This window comes from Grammomys surdaster, unplaced genomic scaffold (genome assembly GCF_004785775.1).
Source record: "Grammomys surdaster isolate TR1022 unplaced genomic scaffold, NIH_TR_1.0 266, whole genome shotgun sequence".
Taxonomy (NCBI): Eukaryota; Metazoa; Chordata; class Mammalia; order Rodentia; family Muridae; genus Grammomys; species Grammomys surdaster.
In genome coordinates this window covers 961925-987039 of record NW_021604707.1, presented here as the reverse complement: position 1 = coordinate 987039, position 25115 = coordinate 961925, and the positions used below count along the sequence as shown (strand labels likewise).

Sequence of the window (25115 nt, the reverse complement as noted above, 5' to 3'; positions counted from 1 at the left end):
CTCATACACCAGTGGAACATAATATTTAATTGCACTCTAATCAAATGTAAAGTAGCTCCTTTGATGATGATGAAACAATCATTTTATTGATTTCATGAATGGACTACAATAGAAAAACTGACGGCAATTTTCCTAATGGAGCATCTTAAATAGCTGTCATGTCTTAGAGTCAGGAACTACAGAATTACCATGTTCTCATAGATCTAGTTCTTTCTTTTTTTACAGCTGTTTCCTCAGATTACCTTCAAGAGATCTTGAACATTTTTTGTATTGGTTCAGAAATATTCATATCCTATAACGTAATATAATTCTGTAATCAAAGTCTCTGCTTTATTTTGTTATTGTTATGGGTGGTGGTGTGTGTATACACCCGCACAAGTGCAGGGATATGTGGACTAAGAAGTAAGGAGAAAGTGTCTCTTAGGAGTTGGTTCTCTATTGCCACCTTGTGGATCCAGGGACTGAACTCAAGTCATCAGGTAGTGCCTGTCTCTACCCGCTGAACCATCTCACAAGCCCTGGTTTAAAAACCTTCACCTTCTTTTTCTGCTAATTTAAACCAACAAAGACAGTAACTCATTCTTTGCTGGGTTTTATGTCTGTCTTCTTCAATGTTGAGGATTCGCCCAGAGTGCCACACATAGCAGGCAAGCCTTCTCCCTTTACACATTTTTTGAATTATTGAGAAATTATTTAAACATGTCTTTACTATTTGTTTCTTCCAATTAAGCTCTATTCCTACAGCCCCCTACCAGCATCTAGTGAGGGCGAACATACAAAGCCCTATTCCTGCTTTCACATCCAAATAGGTGTCTGCATTACAAAGACCTCTTCCATTAAACTGCTTCCTTTTTATCTCTTTTGGTTGGTTGGTTGAGCTCGCTCGCTCGCTCTCTCTCTCTCTCTCTCTCTCTCTCTCTCTCTCTCTCTCTCTTTCTTCCTCTCTCTCTCTGTCAAGCAGGGGTCTCAGCATGTAGTTCTGGCTGCCCTATAACTACCTATGCAGAGCAGCCTGGCACTGAACTCTGCCTCCCACTGCTGAGATTAAAGCTATGCACCACCATGTCCAGCCTTGCTTTGTTCCTTGTACTGCTAGGCATCAATACCAGAGTACTACCTATGCTGGGCAAGTTCTGTACACCTGAGCCAGGTTCCTAGCCTTGGCATTGATTACATCTTACTGTTCTTATTTGGATCTGCCCATCATCACCCCCACAGTTCCATCTGCTATTTCAAAGAGAAAGAGAACTGGGAATGCAGCTCAGCAGCTCTCTACCCAGGCCCAGGTGAGAGGGATGAGGGAGAGTGGGTGACACATCTTTCCATAACTAAGAAGCGTTCTTTTCACTCTTTTCAGGTCTTTCTCTTTATTACAAAATGTACTGGAAGCTACACTTGGTAGTACAGACCTGTAATCTCAACAGCTAGGAGACGGAAGCAGGAGATCAGGGATTCAAGGTTACTCCTTAGATACATAGTGTGAGTTAGAAGCCAGCCAGAACTACGGAAGGCCCTGTCTCTTATGGTTCCCAACAGATGGACCAAAATTCAGTGGATGCCCACCCCCACAGCACAAACCAGAACTCAATGTGTTATTAATTGTTTTTAAAGGATACAAATTTGGGGGTTAGGAAGATGTGGGCAGCTCTGGGATGAGTTAATGGGAAGAAGTGGGAGTAACTATGACCAAAATGCATGGCATGAAATTACCAAAGAATTAATAAAAATATTTTTAAAGACCCTAACGTAAAACAGACAAAACTTCTGTATCAGTTGAGCACAGTGGAACATGCCTATAATATTAGTACAAGGGAGACTAGGCTAGGTACGTTTAAATTTAAGGGCAGCCTGAGCTGTACAGGGAGATCCACAGGCCTGGGGTGTAGCTGAGTGGGCGACTGTCATGTAAAAGCATGGAAATTCACCCCACGAAAAACAAAAACAAAAAAACCAGAATGTTCATGGCATACAGAATCATAGCACAGTTTTTATTATGTCATTGAGTTCATAAATAAATTCTAACAATTATCCTCAAAAATTATTTCTGAAATCAGAAGCCAGCACATAAAATTCTTTGAAAAAATTAAATTTTTAGATAAGAAAAGAAGTCTTAGGCATACATCTGAATCTCAGTTTATAAAATCTCCCATTTCACAAGTAACTCTTCCTCAGTACATACACTGGCATTGGCAACATCAGCAACCCTACCACGGTCACCAGTCTTCCCCCACAGTGAGGGCCTCACCCCATGCTTCACACCCTGGTGTAAGCCCCTGACGAACATAAAAATGGCCTAGTCCCATTCTGTTTCATTGACAAGATTATTAAAAGTCTACAGTGCACATTATAGCCAGCCCTGCTTGTTCAGGGTTCCACCAGCAACAGAGTGAAAATACATGAATAACATCACCATCTGTACTGAAGCCCATACATTAGGCATAATGACTATTTACACAACATTTATATTGCAGTAGATATTATAAATAGCCTAGAAAGTATCTGAAATGTGTGGACATGCATGGGCTCTATGCACATACATATGTAAGAGATTTGAGCATCCACAGATTTTTGTAACCATGAAGGGGAGGGATCCTGGAAGCAACAGGAAGGCTGAAGTCACTCAATAATAGAGGAATTATCAGGAAAGGATCCTTTTATAGGAAAGAGCCCTAATCATCACCCTGGCTGGCAGGCAGCTGCAGATCCAGTTCTGTACCTTCAGTTCCTGCTTGGGCTCCACGTTCTTTATTGTTGTATAATACACATGGTGGCCATATTGATAAGCTACCAGGTTCTGTTCTAGGTGGTTCTGGGCTGGGCGTACAAACATCATCCAGTTACAAAGGGTCTCATCGGACAACTCAAACCACAGGTCTTCATGCAAATCCCTGTCTTTTCTGTCTCCTTTATCAAGAGAAACCTGTAACCAAAGAGAAGGTAAAGTGAACTGGGGTCCTCGAGAAAAGCAAAACATATTAACTGCTGAGCCATCCCTCCAGCCCTGATGAAGCATGCTTTTCTTTTAAATATATTTTTATTTTGTTTTGTGAATGTGCCTGAGTGTTTGTCTGTGCATCACATATACACAGGAACCCACAGAAGTCAGAAGAAGCATCAGATTCCCTGGAACTGTAGTTATAGATGGTTGTGAGCTGCCATGTAGGTGCTGGGAACAAAAGCCTGTTTCTCTGTTGTTAAGAGGAGAAAGTTCTCTTAAGTGATGAACCATGTCCACCTCTGCCATTCCCTGTGAACTATTCTTTAACACAAAGAACACCACAGGTCAGACCCATTCCAAGACTCAAAAATATCTAAGTGCAACTGTTCCAGCACACACAGCCACAGACGTGTCCCTATTCTGGTTAAAGTCTTTCTTTTGGACACAAGGTCTGGATGTGTAGCCCAGGCTACCCTGGAATTCACAATCCTCCTGCCTCAGCCTCACAATTGCTGGGATTATAGGTGTGTGCCACCACACCAGCTCTAAAATGCTTCTTTTTTTTTTTTTTCAGATAGGTTCTCACATAGCCCAGGATGGCCTCAAACCCACTATGTAGTCAAGGATGACCTTTAACTTTGAGCCTCCTGTCTCTCCCTCTTGAATGCTGGGATTACAGCATTCAAGGGATGAGCGTTTGACAAAGTTGCCTCTCCCCACCATCATTTTGTTTAGAAGAGAAAATGTGTTAGCATGGTGGCATGCACCTTTCTTTCATCACAGCACTTGAAAGCAGGGGGATCTCTGTAAGTTTGAGGCTAGGTTGGTCTACATAGAGAGTTCTAGTACAGCCAGGGCTATATAAAAAGGCTCTATCTCAAAAATAAATAAATAAAATAAACAAAAGAGAAAGTATATCAAGCCCCCTATTAACTTTACGCTCTCCCTGGTCCCCAAAAAATTCATGTGAGAATCCTATAACCCTAATTGCTCAGATGTGACTCCATTGGAGTCAAGACCTCTAAAGGGGTGACTAGGCTAACATGGCATCATCAGGGCCGGCTGTAATCTAGTAAGAGGGAATATAAACACAAACATATGGGTGGGAAAAACTGCCTGCTAACATCTTTGTCTTGGCCTGGCAGACTTCAGAGCTTGAGAAATACATTTCCATTATTTAAGCTACTCACAGGTACATGCAGTGTGCACATGTGTGTGCATGTTTGTGAAGACCAAAGCATGAAACTGGGAATCTTTTTTTTTTGAGACAGATTTTCTCTGTGTAGCCATGACTATCCTGGAACTAGCTCTGTAGACTAGGCTAGCCTGTAACTCAGAAATCAGCCAGGATTAGGCGTGTGCCACTGCCCGGCTTCCTTAATTCTTCATTCTCCCTAAAGCATCTTTCTGATTCAGTCTAGCTAGCCAGCTCCAAGGATCCTGTCTCCATTTTCAGATTACTGGAATGACAGGTGGGCCACCACACCTACTAGGCTTTTGGTTGTTGTTGTTGCTGTTAGTATTATTTATTTTATATGTGTTAGTGTTTTGCCTCCATATATGTGTACCACATGCATGCCTGGTGCATGTAGATCCCAGAAGGCAGCACTGGATCACTTAGGACTAGAGTTCTACATCTTATGAGCTGCCATATGGGTGCTGAGAAGCCGAACTCTGCTCCTGTCTTACATGGCAAGTGTTGTGTCTCCCTCAAATCATCCTCCATTGTTTTAAATTGAAATTACTTATAGCTCCCCAAAACTACCTATCTCCAAAAACTTATGCAATGTCTTAAGCAGATGCCATTAACATCTCTAGTTTACTAAGAACACAGAGCATGCTTCCATATAAGCAACCTAAAGCATGAAAACAAAACTAGCAAATAGCTGGTATGATCTGGAAAAAAGAGACTGGGGGAGAAAATATAAGTGCCTGTTGGAAAGTCTTAACAGAACAAGCGCAGTGGGAGAAAGCCCAAGTTACCTTGAGATGAATGTAGCAGTCTTTCAGCTCCGATCCCCTGACCAGTGGCCCCTCCACTGGGCCAAACTGGGTGCGCTTGGGAATCCGCCTTTTGGAGAATACTCCCCCAAGGAACCTATCTATGTAGAGGACCAGAGGCAGACTCGCTCTTGCCCGGGTAAGCACAGGCCGGTTAGGGATTGGATGCAAGGGGCCATGCTTTGGGCACACAGAAGAATGTGCATTGTTACACTCCTCACACCCTGCAAGAGAAAGAAGGCTTAAAGAAAAGTCAAATGCCTCGAAGCCTCTTGAACTAATGAAAAAGGTGCTGACTTAAAAATAATCCAAAATCTAAGTTTTCAAGCCAAATTCAGTTAACTCCTACAAGGATGCTAGCAATCCACTATAAAGTATTGCCTTTCATAGCCCAGTGAGAATGCTGTAATTTCCTCCCTAAAATCATGCCTGCTAAAAGTAATATGCAACCTCATGACAATTCCCTGCTGAATAGTGGTTCCAAACAGTGGACACAATTTAAAAATCAATTATAAGAAAACAATGAAAAGCTTGTTAGTTAGACATTGCAAAATCTGATGAGATAAAATTATTTTAATAAAGCTGTTATGGGATCAACTCTGACAATACAGTTTAACCTACTTCCTCCCAGTGAGTTTGAGAAGCTATATAACACAGGGACAGTCTAAGGCAAACAGAGAATGCTATTCACTTCAGGCTGCACAGCCTGAGGATCCTCAGGATCCCATCTTTCTTACTCAGGCAGCACCATTAGTCCAGTCCTGGTGGGACATACATTTTCAGCAGATGTTAGAATTCTGCATTTGCCTCAAGCCAGGAATGCTCACTCCCTTTTCAAGAGGAGCCCAGAAGAGATACTCAGAGTCACAAATCAGAGACAAGTAACCAGGCCAAGCAGAGTTCAGAGTCATCACACTCCTTCCCCTCCAGCTACGTGGTGACCTGGTTTAGGTATTTGAAATTTCCACAATTCTCAAATAATCCAGAGTGACTTTGTATTAATATTTATAAGATAAATAAATTTCAGTGCATTTGATTAAGAAGCTGCCTTGAGAACTTATTCAAAGAAAAACAAAACCAAGTTCTGTGTTACATGGGGCTTAGATATGGAGCTGAGTACTGCCCCAACCAGACATGAAGGTGGTGCAAAGCCACAAACTTGCTCACTCAGGAGAATGAGGTCAGTCTGCCACGTGGGTATGAAAAGCCACAGAAAGAAACAATGGACCGGAAGGTAAACATGGAAGCCTGAGCAGGCAGGGTAGAAGGACAATTCAAGGTACCACATCCCACCCAGAGCTGGAGTCAGCTCTCCAGGCACTCAAAGTTATGACCTTCAGAAAGAAGCCAGCCTAGAAAGGTTGTAGAGTGCATCTGTGCAGCAACACCTGAAAGCCTGTAAGTACTCTTAAACATTCCATGAACGAGACAAAGCAACACAGTGCAGAGGCCCGATCTAGGCCTCCAGAGTGGATGGATGCCTGGTTGCCCACTCACTTGACCACTCATTAACCTTTTCTGGGTTTCAGATCCTTTATCAGTAAAAACAAAAAACAAGAGTCAGGACCTCCCTCCTAGGACTGCTGGGAAGACAGAGAGAGATGATGTGCCAGTGTGTGAGACCAGCAATTGTTGTGCACATGACCACACTTGCATACATCTTCCCAGCAGAATCCAGTGCCTGCACTTACACAAATCATGGGGGTCAAAAGGCCGGGGTGGGTCAGGCTGCCAGTCATCCACATCCGTGTCTTCAGCATCCTCTTCCTCCTCTTCCTCTGTATCCTCATCCTCATCCTCTTCTTCTTCCTCTTCCTCTTTTCCATCTAGTCTGGCAATTGGGTTCTGCAGAGTTGCCAGAGGGTCGGAACCATCCACACTCTCAATGGAAGGCAGCACCTGGTTATGTACAGGTAATGAGGCTTGGACAGAAGCTTAAGGGACAAAGCAAGCAGGCATCTCTTTTAAGCAAACTAGAACCCACATGCATGCACAACAAATACACTCTTGACAGAACATATTTTTTTATGCTAGTTTCCTGCAAGGCTCTGGAAAAAATAGCTTTTATCCATAGGCAACTTTATCCAAGAGTCTAATTTCCTTTCAGATGTTTAATGCCCTAGGCTTTTAAGCTCAATTCTCCTTTCTCACCTTCTGCCTCATATCTGGGCAGACTGAGACAACTTTGACACATACCAATAAGAGGTTCAAATCTAGTTCCACTCCTTGCTTGCACAAGACATTTCACATTGGCTTAATGGACCTGCCCTACCTCCCAAGAGATTTCAGGTGCATGCAAAACATCTTTCCATTGCCTCCTGCAGGGGTTGCTTGTGAAATATTCAGTCTTTTCATCTGAATTAAATCTGGGGCAAGGGTTCCTCCTTCCTTCTAAAAATGACTATATCACGCAGGAAAAGAAACATATGGCTTTTTCAATTACTTTGCTTTTCTAAGAACTTGTGCTTGTGTGATGTATACACATGTAAGTGCATGAGTAGGTACACTTGCCTCTCTGTGCATATATGCAAGTCAGATATCAACATTGGATTGTTGCTTTTTTATCACTTTCCATTTTTTAATCATTATTACGTATATGTCCATGAATGCAGGTGCCCACAGAGGCCAGAGGTGCTGGGTCCCCTAGGAGCTGGAGTTATAAATAGTTGTGAGTCACCTATATGAGTGTTGGGATATGAACTAGGATCCTCTAGTGGAGTAGTATATGCTCTTAACCACTGAGCCATCTCTCCTGCCAAATTTTATTTTTCGATGAAAGGTCTATTGCTGACCTGAGCTCCTTAATACAACTACACTGGCTGGCTAACAAGCCCCTGGTATCTGCTTGCTTCTGAGGTTACAGGAGCACAGCACCCCAGCCATTTTTATGTGGGTTCTGAGAATCCACACTCTGGTTCCCATGCTTGTAGAACAAGCATTTTTCCCACTGAGCCATCTCCCCAGCCCAGCTTGTTATTTTTCAAAGACAGAATTACTATGTTGCCCAGACAAGCTCTCCACACTTCTAGACTCAAGTGACCCTCCTGCCTCCTGAGTATCTGGGACTACTCATTCTCCTTAGTGTTTTGTTTTGCTTTGCTTTGCTTTGTTTCCTCTTCAGTGCTGGGAAAGGAAGGGAAAGCTTTCTGCATACAAGGCAAATGTTCTAGCACTAAGTACATCCCCACTTCACTTTTCAAACTAAATACAGGGTATAACACGTGGTTAGGACAACTTCATAGCTGATAGCTCTCCTTTGAAACACTCTGAAAAGCTTAAGTGTTTTGGAAAGAATGAAAGAAGTGAATATTTCCTGTGTTGCAAAAGTCCGTGTTGCAAAGAAGCAAACATTTAGGTGACATACAAGATTAATGTTGCTCATCACACATGCAGAAAATAAATGGCACCCTGCAAAATGAGTGTTACATGCTATCCACGACCCTAAGTTCCCTTTAGCCAGTAATCTCTCTTCTGACCATATTAAACCCATGTCCTTCTTTGTCATTTAACCATGTAACTATGCCTGTTCCTTTTTTCTTTATCTGTCTATATGCTGGTTTCCTCTGCTAGGATGCTATTCCCTTGTCTCCCTTCAAAATGCAACCATGTTCGCCAGCAAGTCACATCTGATACCCTGACCACCCTGTGCTCTGAACATCTACTGCAACCAGAGACACAGTCTGCTTGTCCAACAGCTCTGGGCCTCAATTCCTCCCCAGGTAGCCAGAACATTTGAGAAGAGGATATCATATCTGCTCATACACATCTTCTGCCGGTCAGAACCTAGGCCTTTCCCTCTCAGGTTCAGTAGAAAAGTCTGATGTTTCTGTCATGTGATACAAATATTCAAGAACTCAAAATTCCTAATTTATACCATCATTTTTCATACAGCCAAACTTCCAGCTCCTTGGTCATCTTGCCTGTTTAATTCCCTAGTGAGTTACACATGTCTATGAATGCAGCATCAGACCATACTAGCATATGACAGCCACCTTTCTACTGCCAACTTAGTAGACTAAATTACTTAGTAAACTTAGACTCACAGATATCTGCCACTTCCCACCCATCTTCTTCTCTGATTTTTTAAGTCAATCTTGCTGTGTAGTTCGGGCTGCCTTTTAACTTGTGAGCCTCTTGCCACTGCCTCCTAAAATCTGGAATTATGGGCATATACTACTGTCTTATTTAGGGTTTTATTGCCGTGAACAAACACCATGACCAAAGCAACTCTTATAAGACTTAACTCTTATAATTCTAACATTTAATTGGAGCTGGCTTATAGGTTCAGATGTTCACTCCATTATCATCAAGGTGGGAGCATGGCAGCGTCCAGGCAGGTATGGTGCAGGAGGAGCTGAGAGTTCTACATCTTTATCTGAAGGCTACTAGGAGAAGACTGGTTTCCAGGAAGCTAGGACGGGGGTCTTAAAGCCCACACCCACAGAGACACACCTACTCCAATAAGACTACATCTACTCTGAAAAGACCACACCTCCTAATATGCCAGTCCCTGGGCCAAGTATACACAAAGCATCACAGACACCAAACCTGGCAACTCTTTTTTTAAGAGCCTCACATAGCCAGGCATGTTTATACATGACTTTAATTCCAGTGCTCAGGAAACCGAGACTGGCAGAACTCTGTGAATTCAAGGACAGCCTACTCTATACAATGAGTATGGACAGCCAGGGATATAGAGAGAGACCTTGTCTCAAACAACAAAGAAGCCATCAGAATGGTCTTGAACTCATTCTTGACACCACTTCCCAAGTAGCTGGGATAACAGGCATGCAACTGCATGCTTGGCCTGCGTTTGTCTGAAAATGCAGTCATTTAACCTATACTTTTATACAACATTCTGTCTCTGTACCTTTGAGCCTTTCAGAACTTTTTTTTAAAAATGAGGGAAAGGAAGGGAAGTAGAAAGATACTCTGCCTCAGCCTTGACACAGACTAGATGCCTCCTGAAGGTGGGGAGAGAAAAGGGGAGGGGTGTCTGGCAGTGCAACCTCCTCAGCCTCCTAGGCACATCCTGGAAGGAAGGAAGCCACTTCATTCCCACTCATCACCTTGAGCTGTTTACTACTCCACCTTCCTTAAGCCACTTAAGCTCGATGCCAATGTTAGTGAAGAATGCATAGAGCCTGTTTCTGTGCAGAACTCTCCAAAAAGATGCACCCACAACTCAGAGTTACTCTAAAGCTACGGTGAGACACTTTTTCTCAGTAGATCTGGTAATAATAACTCTGGTTTGGCAAGGTTGCTGCTGGCTTCTCCACACTGCTGAGAAAGCTGGCATGAGAACAGTCATGACAACCTTCCTGTGTCCCACACTTTAGTGTTGGCTTTGAGGACTGATGCTGAAGCAAACGTGAACAGAGAATACACGAAGCATAACAAGCACTGTGAGAAAAGCAGGGAAAGGATCAAAGAGCATTTCTGGGTAAGACCTGTCTATATGTAGACAGAACAGACCTGCACACACAGTAGGATGCTCTGCAACTTAGTTTAATTCAGATTTCCCTGGCATTTACTGAGCTAGGTATGCATCTAAGTTCCTTTGAGATGAAGTACGGCTCAGCCCCCAAGCTGCAGACATGAAATTCAAGTTCTGCCATGACTTGGCTTTTCCACTGTGTCACAATAGCCCCTGTGGAATTTAGTCTATTCAAGGAAGGCAGCAGCCGATGTAAACTCCCCCAACTGTGCCCCTCCTTGAATACTAGGCAACAAGCTAAATACATTGTCTCCGGGTAATGGCCAGGCAGTGGGTAAGTGACCTGCGTTTGTCTGGTTTACACAGAAGGAAAGAATTTAAAAGGAGGCTGCTAGTCCTGTGCATTTCACCGCTGTACACACAGTGAAAGGAAAAAGAATTTGCTAGACTTACTGTACACCTTTTTCTTCCCACTTAATGCCACCCTGTGATTAATTCCAAATCTACACGATGCATTTCAGACACGATTCATCTGAGAAGTTGAAACAGGAAATGACACTGGACAGCAATGAGTAAGACAGAATGGTTTGTGGCTCCTACTGAGTCCAATTATTAAGAAAGCATATTTTCCTCTCTGTGTGTGGGAAGTCACACATGCTAATTTTTGGAAATAAAGAGGAGTGGGTGCTTCCATGTCTGCACACCACTGCTACCTCTCTTAAAGACAAAGGAATGAACACAAAAAAAGAGCTTCAAACCCATCTTTCCACCAGTAACAACAAAGAAAGAAGCCTTTCAGCTAAGGCAGAAAGAAAGAGAACAGGAGAAAGACAGAGACTGAGACTGAAAAGCAGGCAGGCAGGCAGACAGACAGACAGACAGACAGACAGGGGGATGTAGCTCTGTGGTACTGTAGACTCTGCATGTACAAGGCCCTGAACTTGACCCTATCATGACGAACAGGAAGAACAAGCTCAAGCAAGACTCTAAGCCAACACCTATAGTCACACTGTTTTATAATGCCAGGGTTCACAGAGTTATCTAAGTACAATTTTCCTTTCATACAAAACATAAAAGGACCAGATTGTTTCGGGAGATTGGAGAAGATGAAGGGCTGTTTGAGGTGTAAATGGAAACAAGACCATCAATTAAAGCATGCCTGAATAGTAAAACAACAAACTGCCATTTGTCCATCAGATTGTCAAGATCTGGGAGGAATGAAAGCACACTGGCAGAGGCTTGAAATGGGCATCTGCATATAGTTAACAGGAATATAAGCTTCTTCAATATCCAGGAGCAATCTACAAGAATTGTCAAAATGGTTTTCTTAAACAAGACATGGTGGCTCACACGTATAATCCCAGCCCATGAGAGGCTGAGGCAGGAGAACATCATACTCAGGGCCAGCTTAGGCTACAATGCTAAACCACTACCTCAAAAAAAAGAAATGTTTTCTTATTCATAAGAACAAATCTCAAATGCATCAAGCAGAACAGTGCGAGAGAGTCCATATCCTTGCCGTTTAGATTCAGTACACTAACTGATCTCCCACCCTCTTTACTTTCTCTCTAGATTACTGTGAAGTAAAACCTACACGTTTTATAGACTATCATCTTTAAATAGTTCAGTGTGTGTGTGAATACATATTTCTATACAGTGATCTTTATAGTTTACATATTATCATTTCTAAGAACTTACTGTTTTTCAGTGTAATTTAAAATCTTTTAGTGTTGCTATTTTCCCAACTTTCTCCTCTATTTTTTTTCACTTGGTTCAATATAATCAGGATCCAAATGAAAACCATATACAGCATTTATTGGACTGATACATCCAAGTCTCTTAGTTCCCCTCCTCTTCTTTTTCCTTGCGATTATTTGTGGAAAAAGTCAAGGGAAAAAGCTCCACGGTAGAATGCTTGCATCAACAAAAACAAAACAATACAGCAACAAAATCCAGACAGGTTATCTGGATGGGATGTGGCTCTGCTCCTACAGTTTGCCTCACATGCACAGAAGACCTGGGCTCAGTCCCCAGGACACATATAGTAAGTGTGATGATGCATGTCTCTGATCCCAGGAGATGATAGGAAGTGAAGGCAGGAAGATCAGAAGTTCAAAATCACCTAAGGATGCATGAGTTCAAGCCTAGCAGCTTAGAATACATGAGACTCTGTCTCAAAATCAAAGTAAGCAAAAGCCCAAAGCCCCAGGCCATTTCATTTCTCCTGCAGTCCACAGGCTAAATTTCACCATTAAGTCTTAGACATCTTTTGACTCATCCAGCTTGTCTGCCATGCATCCTGTCAGCTGCAGAACACTCAACAGACTTGGTCAGACTCAGGTTTGATTTTCTGGGATGCACACCATATGATACCACACATCAGAAAGCATACAACACTAGGAGACATATAATGAATAGCCATCCCCCTTCAGACATAGGAAAGCTGAGGTACTTGCTACATCTGGTTTGTCCATCAAAACATTCCTAATCAGTCTCTTTCAGGCTGCTACTGACAGCAACTACCCAGAAATATACTTCATCAGGGAAAGAAAAAGGTGCTATGTTTATTGTCTGGAAAAGAAATTTCTCTCTCAAGTAACTGTCAAGGAACTCCATGAGCATAAAATTCAGGATGAAAGGCTTGCCAGCTTTCTGAGGGTATAATGGTGTGAGTGTTCTGTCTCTCCCTTTCCATCTTGCCTTTCTCCTGAAACAAAGCTTAGCCATACGACTCAATCTGGCTTAGAGAGTGTGACCCTCCAGCCTCTGCCTCCCAAGTGCTAGTGTTATATAGAGCCACCAGGTCAACAACAACAACAAAAACAACAACAATAAAAACCCCTATGACCATTCTTTTATTGGAAACTTGAACAAACTTTTTTTAAAAATATTTATTTTATTTATAAGAGTACACTGTTGCTCTCTTCAGATATACCAGAAGAGGGCATTGGATTTCATTACAGATGGTTGTGAGTCACCATGTAGTTGCTGGAAATTGAACTCAGGACCTCTGGAACAGCAGTTAGTGCTCTTAACCGCTGAGCCATCTCTCCAGCCCCCTTGAACAAACATTCTACTTATGTTTGTGTGTATATGTGTCTGATACAATGAGTCACTACTATTTTGCTCAGGCTGGTCTTGACCAGGTGGACTCAACCAATCCTCCTGTCTCATCAACCTCAGTGGTATATGCTTACCTTTTAAAACTTCCCTAACCACATACTCTTTATTAGCAGGCTATTCCAATATACTGACTGCAGTGTGTTAGTACTGTGTTCTGCTTCCATTAAAGAAGTTAGAGAATGTACATAGAAAAACCAAACACTCGAAGTGGCATAGGGGTAGAATGACATTGCAGGAACATGACAGCCACTATATTACTACCAAATGCCACAAAGGGTTTTTCATTACCTGTTGAGCTGTAGCATCCTGTTGGACATAAGCTACCTGGGCTGGATCTGTAAACAGAGTCTAGAGAAAAACAAATATATCAATAGATTAGACTGCTCACCTGCACAGGAAAAAATAACTCAGCTAAGCACCAACTCTTAGGAGAGTTATCTTATCTCACAGCTAGCAATCCTTCATTAATGCAGGAGATAAAGACAATATGCTTGCGCCTGGCTACAGCTTTTCATTCACAAGGCTCCAGAGATTGAAGAAGCAACCATCCCAAAGGCTAATAGACTTTAGTATTTTACTCTTAAGCAAAGCTCCTCTTGAGGCTGAATGTCACAGTTAATTACAAAGGCATGTCACACTAACAAAAGGACATGCCACGAACCACTTGCACATGCACCACATAGGCTGAAGTCCACTCACAGAGAGACCTGTGAGTGGTTAAAACAGATTGGGTGGTAGGAGAACACCAGAGTGTCAGGAACCCGAGTTGATAAGCTACTACAGTAGGAACTTGTGTTTATCATCAGAGAAGTAGAAAAAACATAAATTGAATGTATAGCCCGTGGATACTTTTTAAATAAAGCCAGTGGATACAATAATGACAATTAAGAAGCTTAATCATGATAAACACATAACAACTAGAAAAGGAGGATTTCCGTAAGTTACAGCTAAGACATGGTCAGTATCTCCAATCCAGAGAAAGTCACTCTGTCAAACCTTTTGAAAGACTTTGATTTGCTCAAGACTTTTGTAAACCTACGGGAATAAAAACTGGCTAAGTGTGAATTCCAGAGGAACTGGTGCAAGAAGTTGAGACTTCTTCACTTTGACATTTTTTAAAATTATGGAAATTCAGTCATTTACTTAACATTATAGTAAACTAGCACTTCCGTACAGGCCATTCTTTACACAGACTCTAATGTACTTCAATACAGTCAGAGGATAAACACTAAACCCAGGCATTCCAACAGTACCACGTGAACATTTGACAATTTCATCTCTGTATAGACTGGAAATGTATTCATGAGATGAATTTCATTTTTCCTTAGAAGTGATATGAGCCTCTTGATGAGATATTACACAAGGACAATTTTATGACAAGGATCCTACTATAAAAATACACATTTAAAAAAAAATGAGGGGCTGGAGAGATGGCTCAGTGGTCAAGAACACAGGCTGCTCTTTTAGAGTTCAATTCCCAGGACTCACATGGTGGTTCATGACCATCTATAGTGGGATCTGATACCCTCTTCTGGTGTGCAGGTGTACATGAGGATAGAGTGCTCATATACAATAAATAAAATGAATCTTCAAAAAAAAAATCCCAAACAAACAACAAATGAAGCCAGGTGTGATGGCATATGCTTTTAATCTAAGCTCTCAGAAGACAGAGGCAGGCAGATCTCTGAGAGTTCAAGGCCAGCATGATCTATATAATAGTGAGTTCCAACTCAGCCAGGGCTATGTAAAAAAAAAAAAAAAAAAAAAAAAAAAAAAAAAAAAAAACCCAAACCCTGTCTCAGAAAGAAAATCTTTTTGGGGGGCTGACACTACAGGCCACTGGTAGAGCAGGCACCTAGCATGCATAAAGGTCTGGGTTAACATGCAACACAAAATGAAGAAATAACAATAGTGCAATGTGCTGCATACTGACTATAGCCTCAGCCTTCATTAGTATGTGTGAGCATGGTTTGTGGGACCTGTGTACATATACTCTATGAAACACATGTATATATGTAACACATTATAAACACTTTGTACACTGGAAAGTGCCAAAAACATTTGTGGAATATTTTTGTCTTTTAAAAACCCCAAGTCAGTGTCAAAAACTAAAAGCTATATTGTAAAGTTTTTGTGAATATACGTCACAACTTCTATTATAGTCCGATAAACCAGTAAGTTATTAACAAACAACAGTTTAAGCTGGTAGTAGGATGCTTTCCTCACACATTTAACTAAAATGATCTGTACGCTTTCATTAAGCCAACTTTGACTTAGCTATACACTACGTAATAATATATAGAACAAATGCTTGGTTCTGGATACTCAGGAAAGGTAATAAATTGACAACCACCTCAGTGGACACTGGAGAGAAAGCCTGACATGAGACTGGGGTTCTAACTCATTTCTGCATTTAATTTAAATAAATATACCATCTCTTTCATTGCCAAATTCGTTATATACTCCTTGATAGCGTAAATCTTACCTGAATGCTTAACGAGTCAAAACATCTAGGACAACTGACCCATAGCGAACATAAGTAATTGGCATATTAATTAATAAACAAGTCAAAAACAATTCTTCACATGCCTGTGCAGCTTCCACCGGGTGGATGTACACCAGTGTGTGCTCTGGACCGTCCACTGACGTGTAGGAGGCACCATCTGCTGTATACACCACCTGCTGGGGTGGACGGACTTGGTCGTCAGTGTATACAATCTGAGCCACAGTTCCGGCATCCGGAACAAAGTGCACCTGGGGAAAAAGCAGTCAAGTATGTAGCATCTGTCTTTATAAAGCAAAATCAAACTCACAAAGGCATGGGGCCAACCAAGCACAGCTGAGCTGAAACACCCCTAACACAAAGAAAAGAAGCCCAATGTGCCTTCATCCATGCTGAGCTAGAGCCCAGAAGGCAGGATGCACGGACCTTGTTGGTAATTTACTGCTCAATGTCAGAGAGCTAACTTGAATTCTTTTGCCTTAAAAATCCAATGCAAATAGATAACTTCTGGTGACTCACAAGGGGCGATTAATTGATCCTGGAAAAGCAACCATAGATTCCTGCATGACAACACTGTTAAAATACAAAACACACATTGCTTTGTGATGTAGGCCTAACAGCAATTGCTTTTGACACATCATAAAAATTCTATTTTATAATGAATACTACTTTTCTGCAGACACATTAAAATAAGGTCACTTTCACTCCAGCATGCTGTTTTATATGTGAAGGATATACTGCATGGAGCAAATCAAGAAATGTCACTGAGTCACTGGATGTGGTGCAACTCCTCCTCAATAGCTAAGTAAAGAAGCAGAAAACCTTAACGAAGTACTTTTAAGTGGTTCTGGTCAAGTAATTCAGCTGTCTGTGGCAAGTATTTGTTTGTGACCTAAGACAACTCAAAGAACTGAATTGTATAAAGTCCTCCCCAACTGGTTGGCAATAAAAGACTGACTCTGTGGAGGCCCTAGCATGGCATATAAGGAATGTCTACAGGTGGATAACCACAGCACACATCTGGGGCAGAAATAATTGATGTACTGACATCCTGGATTGGCATCCTTACTCTTACTGACTTGCTACTAGTCCTAATGTTTCTATGGCAGTTTTCTCCAGTAGGAAATAATAGATTTCACAGATGACACATACACTAACTTAATGCCCAGAAAGAATGCTAGAGGCCAAATGTAATTGGGCACCACAGGAATACAACAGATTTCCTGCTAAGTGATTAGTCTGTCTTCAATATACTTTCAATTTACGCCTGAAGATACAGCGTACACATGGGAGAAATTAGGCTCACAGCGCATCTCCATGGCTTTTACTGCCATAAGGTAATCTTGTGACTTCAGATTTATAACTTACAGTTTTCAACTTTCTCATTCATATCAAAGCTTTAAAATGGAAGACAGACATTTTTCTCAAAAGGAAGAAAGAAGCCGGGTTGTAGTGGCGCACACCTTTGATCCTAGCACTTGGGAGGCAGAGGCAGACGGATTTCTGAGTTCGAGGCCAGCCTGATCTACAGAGTGAGTTCCAGGACAGCCAGGACTACACAGAGAAACCCTGTCTCGAAAAAACAAAAACAAAAACAAAAAAAAAAAAAATGAAGAGAGAGATAGAGAGAGAGAGAGAGAGAGAGAGAAGGCTAGGCTAAGGTTTTCTACTTTTTTTTTCTCACTCAGTCTATAATTAGAATTTGCAGAACTTAGGAGCAGAAAAGACTGGAAATAAAGAATACAGGGGGGATCCTGACTGCAGATTCCTACAGACAGGGACCCTGATCAAATACAGAACCTTACAAAAACATTTTCTTTTGTCTCCTCCCCCACCCCTTCTCTCTCTTTTTCAAAGTCTTACTATGTAGCCCTGACTGCTTGGAACTTACTAAGTAAACCAGTCTGTCTTTGAACTCATGGAGATCCACTGCTCCACTCCTCAGCTTCTTTCCTACTTTTGGATAAATGCACTATATAAATTAATGAAAGTAGTCATCAAAACAGTTTCCAGGAGAAACACAGTGCTCCCAGTTATTCTACTGAAAACATCTCTGGAATCACTTTCTCTAAATTTTAGACTGTAGCCTCTAAATCATATTATATAATCATGATTACTTACTACAATGTTGATTATTTCTTAAATTAAGTAATATTTGCACACTTAAATCTTTCAAGGTTAACTTTCTGATTTGACAATGGCACTATGGTTATACAATTTAGTGAAAAACTGGATCAAAACCTCCTGCTTTTCATATTGTTTAAAACTGAGTTTATGGGCCTAGGTTGCCTCCTGTTATCACTTGGAAAGCAGAAACAGGCAGATCTCTATGAGTTCGAGCCAGTATAGACTATATAGAGAGTTCCAGGCTAGATAAGACTATGTCTTAAAAGAGAAGATAAGTTGCTTACTTTACAAACATGCCTTAGGTTTCATTACTCATGGAGAACTGAAACCCTACACTGGCTAAGGTAAAGGTAGCCAGCAAAAGCAGCCAGCAAAGGTTTTCAGCATCAATACCACAGATAAGGAGGGTAGTAAAGCAGCATCTACCAGCAAGGTGCAGAAGTGAGGCCTGCGGGGTAGATGAGCTCTACCTCACAAGAAAGCGTCTCAATGAAGCTAAGTGCTAATGCATTCCTGCTTCTACAAGCAAGTTCTCACATCCACTCCCTCCCAGCCAGAGATACTGCTATGTCTTAGCTGTCAACATCTACCCAACTGAAACACTGCTGCCAACAGTGAGCTGGAAGAGGTCGTCCTTCACCTGTGCAGTGTTCTGCTCATGGTCTGCAGACGTTGGCCACACATGAGCGCTTTCATCTTTGGGATCCATCTTCTCCTTGTTGAGCAGCTCCAAGTCTGGACCACCTACAGCAGCAGCACAGGACAGAGAACACTCATCGGTCTTGTATGTTCTGTACACATGTGCTCATGGAGGGCAGGAAGGTCTCCGCAGCACCCTGAGCAAAACAGGAAAGGGACCAAGCTTTAAGTGGATGGCTGTTTTAAAAAATTAGTTTCAACCACAAAGGGGAAAAGGTTTTGTTAAAAGATAACATATCTCAGCAAAGGGTAAGAATAATGTATTATTTGTGGCAATAATATAATATATTGCATACCTGCTATATTTTGGACAATCATTAGATGTATGTATATACATGAAAACTATATATAGAATGCAAGCCTCATTAAAAATATTGAAGGCAATCAGCTCTTTTGAAAAAATTAGGAAAAAAAAGAAAAAAATTATTTTCCTGTGTATTAGCTATAGGTAAATGACAAATTTACGCTCTAATCTGATTGATATGTACTCCAAATTTTTTGTTGTTGTTCTTGTTGTTGTTTTGGCTTTTTGTTTTTTTTTTTGTTTGGGTTTTGGGTTTTTTTGTTTTTTGTTTTGTTTTGTTTTTTCGAGACAGGATTTCTCTGTGTAGCCCTGGCTGTCCTGGAACTCACTCTGTAGACCAGGCTGGCCTCGAACTCAGAAATCCGCCTGCTTCTGCCTCCGAGTGCTGGGATTAAAGGCGTGTGCCACCACCGCCCGGCTGTTTGTTTTGTTTTTTATTTTTGTTTTTTTGTTTTTTTGAGACATGGTTTCTCTGTGTATCCTTCCCTGGCTGTCCTGGAACTTACTCAGTAGACCAGGCTAGTCTGAAACTCAGATCCACTTGCTTCTGCCTCCTGAGTGCTGGGATTAAAACGTGTGCCACCACCACCAGGCTAGTCCAGATATGACCTCATGCACACTCCCATTTCTACTCAAAATGAAGAGAATAATAAAAATGGCAAAACAAGGGATAAAGTGCTCATGAAAGAAACTGAACTTCTCAGCTCACAATCAAGCGTCCGTTCTTCCGGGTCAGTGCAGGAGTGAACAGTGAACAGTCAAACTTTTCCAAACACTAACACACGAAGTCTGTGCTTTGTAAGATAAGGCTCTTTTTTAACTATTTATTTATTTTATGTGAGTACATTATTGCGCTCCTCAGACACACCAAAAGAGGGCATCAGATCCAATTACAGATGGTTATGAGCCACTATGTGGTTGCTGGGAACTGAACACAGAACTTACAGAAGAGCAGTCAGTGCTCTTAACCTCTGAGCCATCTCTCCAGCCCAAGATAAGACTCTTTAGAAGTTTATTTTTATCTTTTGGGCAGGAAAGGGTTCAAGACAGGATTTCTCTGTGTAGCCCTTGCTACCCTGAAACTCACTCTATGGATCAGACTGACCTCAGAAATACACCTGTTCTCTTCCTCCCAAGTGCTGGGATTAAAGACATGTGCCACCACCGGCTTTAAAAGCTTGTTTTTGGCTGGGCGGTGGTGGCGCACGCCTTTAATCCCAGCACTTGGGAGGCAGAGGCAGGCGGATTTCTGCATTCGAGAGTTTGAGGCTAGCCTGGTCTACAGAGTGAGTTCCAGGACAGCCAGGGCTACACAGAGAAACCCTGTCTCGAAAAACCAAACCAAAAAAAAAGCTTATTTTTAGGGGCTAGAGAGATGGCTTAGTGGTTAAGAGCACTAGCTGCTCTTTCAGAGGTCCTAGGTTCACTTCCCAGCACCCATATGGCAGCTCACAACTGCCTGTAACTCCAAGTCAAGAGGATCCCCAACACGTCAGAAAGACAGACATGCAGTCAAAACACCAATGCACATGACATGAAAATAAAAAAAAATTTAAAAACAACTTATTTTTAAAAAGATTTACTCATTTGTATGTGTGATTGTTTGCCTGTATGTATACTACATGTGTGCCTAGTACCTTAGGAGGCCAGAAGTGGCCATTATAGTCCCTAAAATTGAAGTTACAGATAGTTGTGAGCCACTATAGGTGCTGGGAACTGAACACAGGTGTCCTCTGCAAGAGCAGTAAGTGATCTTAACCACGAATCCATCTCTCCAGCCCAGGAAGACAGACTCTTTTTAAGGTGGTGTTCTTCCCTTTTGATGAGAAACATAAAACACTGGCATCCCACAACATCACACGACATTCATCATGCTTGATCCACTTCTAGTCACTTCCACCAAAGTAGACAAGGGAAGGTAGCAGTCAGACAGGAAAGACTGCTGGCCAGCATCTACCAGCGTCTTCTCTGTTATTAATAAAAATATGATGAGAGGCATGCTCCTATATCACACATACTCCAATGTCTAAATAAAAAAAAAATCCAGTGAAGAATACCATAATGGCCTGTACCTAACTTGGACTCAAGAACTGTCATGTGCAAACTACACAGAAGCCACCTTCATGAAAACCTGTGAATAGCCTGTTTCTGCCCTCCTCACCCCTGCCTCACACTGCCTCCTCCATATTCAGTGGTACCCGAAATACTGGAAATGGCAAAGTGGCTAGAGTCTTCAAACACCCCAAAACCCATGTAAAATCCAGGCCCAGGTGGTGGAAGCCTGCCTTCTCAGCATGTGGAAATTAGAGACAGGAGCCATACTCCAGCCTTCATGTTTACACAGCAAGCGTTTCCACTGCACCACCATGCCTGGAATCACACTTTTCTCTTCTCATCTCGACCATTTTAGAGTAAGTTACAAACACTGCTTCTTTGCCTTTTTAAAAAATGGGGCCTTGCTATTACCGAGACTAAGGTAGGTGGTACCAGTATATGGCTTTGATCGCAGCACTTAGAAAGGCAAAGGCAGGCAAAACTCTGAGTTTGAGGCCAGTCTGGTCTAGAAATTGGGTTCCAGGACAGCCAGAGCTATTCCACAGAGAAACCTTGTCTAGGAAAAAAAATTATCCAGGATTTATCTTAAAATCCTAGGGCTCACATGGTCCTCTTATATTGGTTTCATGATCCTTTTTTTTTGTGTTTGTTTTTGGTTTTGTTTTTGTTTTATCAAGACAGGGTTTCTCTGCGTAGCCCTGGCTGTCCTGGAACTCACTCTGTAAACCAGGCTGGCCTCAAACTCAGAAATCTGCCTGCCTCTGCCTCCCAAGTGCTGGGATTAAAGGCGTGCGCCACCACTGCCCGGTACTGGTTTCATGAAATGACTAGAATTACAGGTGCTCCGTCATCCACCCTTCCTCCACATTCCTAAGTTAACTAGTTCCTAAAACTTAGAACACTGTCTTAGAGGCACAAGACCATAGTAAAAATCCCATAGTCAAAATCATGCAGGTGAGACTGGAGCAGCAATTCTACTTTGCTCACATACTTCCTAGGATTTCATCAACTGTTGATTTCACTGTCCTTAACAGCCAAAGGGACAACAGTTTTCTCCCTGGCTCTGATGAAATCTGGCATCAAACGCTGCTCACTGTGTGTGCTCACTGCCATGTCCCCCTGTCTACTTCACTCCATCAGCTTCCTGTTCTTGGTCTTCAGTGACCTTGACACTTTTGACACATAAAGAATGGTCTTCAGTTTATCAGATGTTTCCCTGAGATTAGATTCGAGATACATATGTTTAGCAAAAGTATCACAAAAGATATGCAGTAGTACCCTTCTCATACAAGAATTAGAGAATCTTTTTGTACTCAGATGCTACTAGCCATGGTAGTACTTGGACCAAGCAGTTATACTGATGTCCTTGCAGACTATACACAACCCCACATGCCTCTTCTTAGTTTTAATTTATAAAAAAGTGTTTTGTACTTTGAGGGAAAGGTGGAACCCAGGACCTCACAGACGATAAGCAAGCAATTTACACTGAGCCCAGCCTGTTTTATTTCTTTCATTTATTTCTAGCTTAATAAGTATTAAATAAAATTACCTGAAAAATAAGGGTACAAGCAGATACAGTGGACAGTCACCCTCCCCAGAGTCTCTTAGCCATTCTTCAGGAACAATTCCTAGAATCCGTTTCATGTTTTTCCTTCCAAAGGCATTTTATTCACATACAAGCAAATATATTTACAATATATTTCTATCCCTCCAACTGCAAACAAATTATTGATTCCTTACAAGATAACAATTCTTCTACAGGTGTTTGTTCTATGTATCAATCTATTTTGTACACTGTTCCATCCACATATATTTCTTCATTTTTTATTCCAGCTGCATAATTTCTTTGTATGAATATATTGTAATTTATTCAACCACCCTCATGTTGATAAATGTCTAGGTTTTGAGACCTGTGACATAGTTCAGTCCATAGAGTACTTACCTTGTAAACACAAAGCCAAGGTTCAACCCCTAGAAACAATATAAGGAGCCAGTGTTGTAGTTGGTAAGTTCTAGGCCAGTGAAAGACTAGAGTTGGGTAGTCAGTTTCTGGGGACTGAGTCCTGAGGCTGCCCTAGCCTCCACAAGTAAGTACACATCTATACATCCCCATACATATCAACCCTCACACACAAATGAATACTGGGAAGGCCATACATTGCCCACCTGGCCATTTAGGTCTGCTTTGATCTTTTACCATGTCATGATGGCAATTAACTGGACATATTCTGGGGTTATGCAGGTTAGTGTCTCTTATTCTTTTTTCCAAGAAGATACTGCAGCAGTTGAAGTGCTGTGTACAATGAGACCATTATTAGTTTCTGAAAAACACTGGTCCTCACGTAACCTGCACCCAATGCTCTGAGCACACCTGAGGCATAGAGCCCAAGAGTATTAACACGCACCTGAGAAGGCCTCAGCTGAGAGAAGCGTGGGAAGGGTGTGGGCTCCTGGCCTGGGTTTTAGTAGCAAGTTAGCTAACCTTGAGCAATTCTCAAAAGGTCTCTTTCTCCATTTTCTCTGTAAAATGGAGGCCTTGTGATTACTGACAGATGACATAAAGCAGTGGGTAAAAAGTGCTTTAGCATAAGGTTGGCTACAAATAAGCAATCACTTTTCGTAAGTTATCCAATCGTGTTCCAGTCTCCTTCCTGCTTGTCTTAAGCCTCTAGTTCCTTAGAGACAAGGAGTATGCTTTGTTAACTGCTGACATGAGGAAGGACTTGGGTGATTTTTCTTGGGGGCAGAGGAGAGGATGTCTAACCCAGGTGTGCTGAGATCAGTTCCTAGAGGAGATGAAGTATAACAGATGTTAGGAAGAAAGCAAACACCAAAGGGAGCAGGACAATCATTCCGATCTGAAGTGTCTTTGTTAAATCTTACTGGATCAAGAAACAGTACATGATGTAAAACATCCGCAACTACATAGGGCAGGGCTGGGGAGTGGCTGGAGAGAGAATCACTTCTTAGCATGTACACAAGGGGAAAGACATGAACCAATCAATCTGCTTCTAGGAAAGAACAGCAGTAACCTTTAGCAAAGAGGATGAGACTCACTGTCCACAAGGCAGCTCCCAGTAAGTTCCAAACACCGATAGCAGACACAGCACTGTGTGGTAGCAGGAAATACACATTTGGTCTTTGTCCCCTTTAACTGCAGGTAAATCTTAAGTCCCTGGCCCCTACAAAGGGTGCTAATGACACAGCTGATGTTGGCAGGCTGGGGAGGTTCATGATGGGTGCTGGTTGCCAAGACAAGACGAAAAGATTGTGGATTCAGCCCTCTCAAGTTGCCATCTGTTCAACCTCTTCAAACACCCTCTTCTCAGTCATTTTTTAGTTCCCATTCTGCCTTCCACCCATGGTCCTGTCCCAAACTCTTAAAAAATGTGTGGGGGATGACACGGATAACAGACTAAAGACTAAATTTAGCACAAAAGGCCAAAAATCAAGCATAAGTCTCCAAAATGACATTTTAGCCAGCTTCAGAATAGCTTCCAGGAAGAACTCTGGAGGGGACAGGATGCCCTCCCCTACCTCTTGCTCTCTGTATACAATCATCTGGAGTTCACTGGCATCCTTTGTAATATCCTTTACAAGCCAGTAAACACCAAGTATTCCCAGAGTCTATGAGCCACTCTAGTGAAGAAATGGAAGTCCAGACACAGAATAGGGAATGTCAACTTAGAACAGGCCATCAGAAGCACAGGTAAAACAACCTGCAGCTGTTACCACCATCCGAAATAGGCAGCAGCCTTAAGGACTGAGCCACCAACCTGGGGGAGCTAAGCTAGGAAGATAGCATCACAGCTGGATTGCATTTAGTTGTTTTTTGTTTCTTTTCTTTTCTTTTTTCTTTTCTTTTCTCTTTTCTCTTCTCTTCTCAGTTCTCCTCTCCCCTCCCCTTCCCTCCCCTCCCCTCCCCTCC

The 25115-nt window shown here is 42.0% G+C and overlaps 1 protein-coding gene across 1 annotated transcript in view; it reads right to left on the bottom strand.

Moving 5' to 3' along the window:
• Positions 1-25115, bottom strand: part of Prdm10 (PR/SET domain 10) — a 103893-nt gene that overhangs the window by 47904 nt on the left and 30874 nt on the right. Inside the window, exons 2-7 of the mRNA XM_028776193.1 lie at positions 18770-18965; positions 16089-16253; positions 13788-13847; positions 6631-6838; positions 4922-5163; positions 2717-2920 (exon numbers count right to left, since the gene is read on the bottom strand). Of these exons, the coding sequence (XP_028632026.1) occupies positions 2717-2920; positions 4922-5163; positions 6631-6838; positions 13788-13847; positions 16089-16253; positions 18770-18838 (948 nt within the window). The 5' untranslated portion in view covers positions 18839-18965. The remainder of the gene's footprint in view (positions 1-2716; positions 2921-4921; positions 5164-6630; positions 6839-13787; positions 13848-16088; positions 16254-18769; positions 18966-25115) is intronic.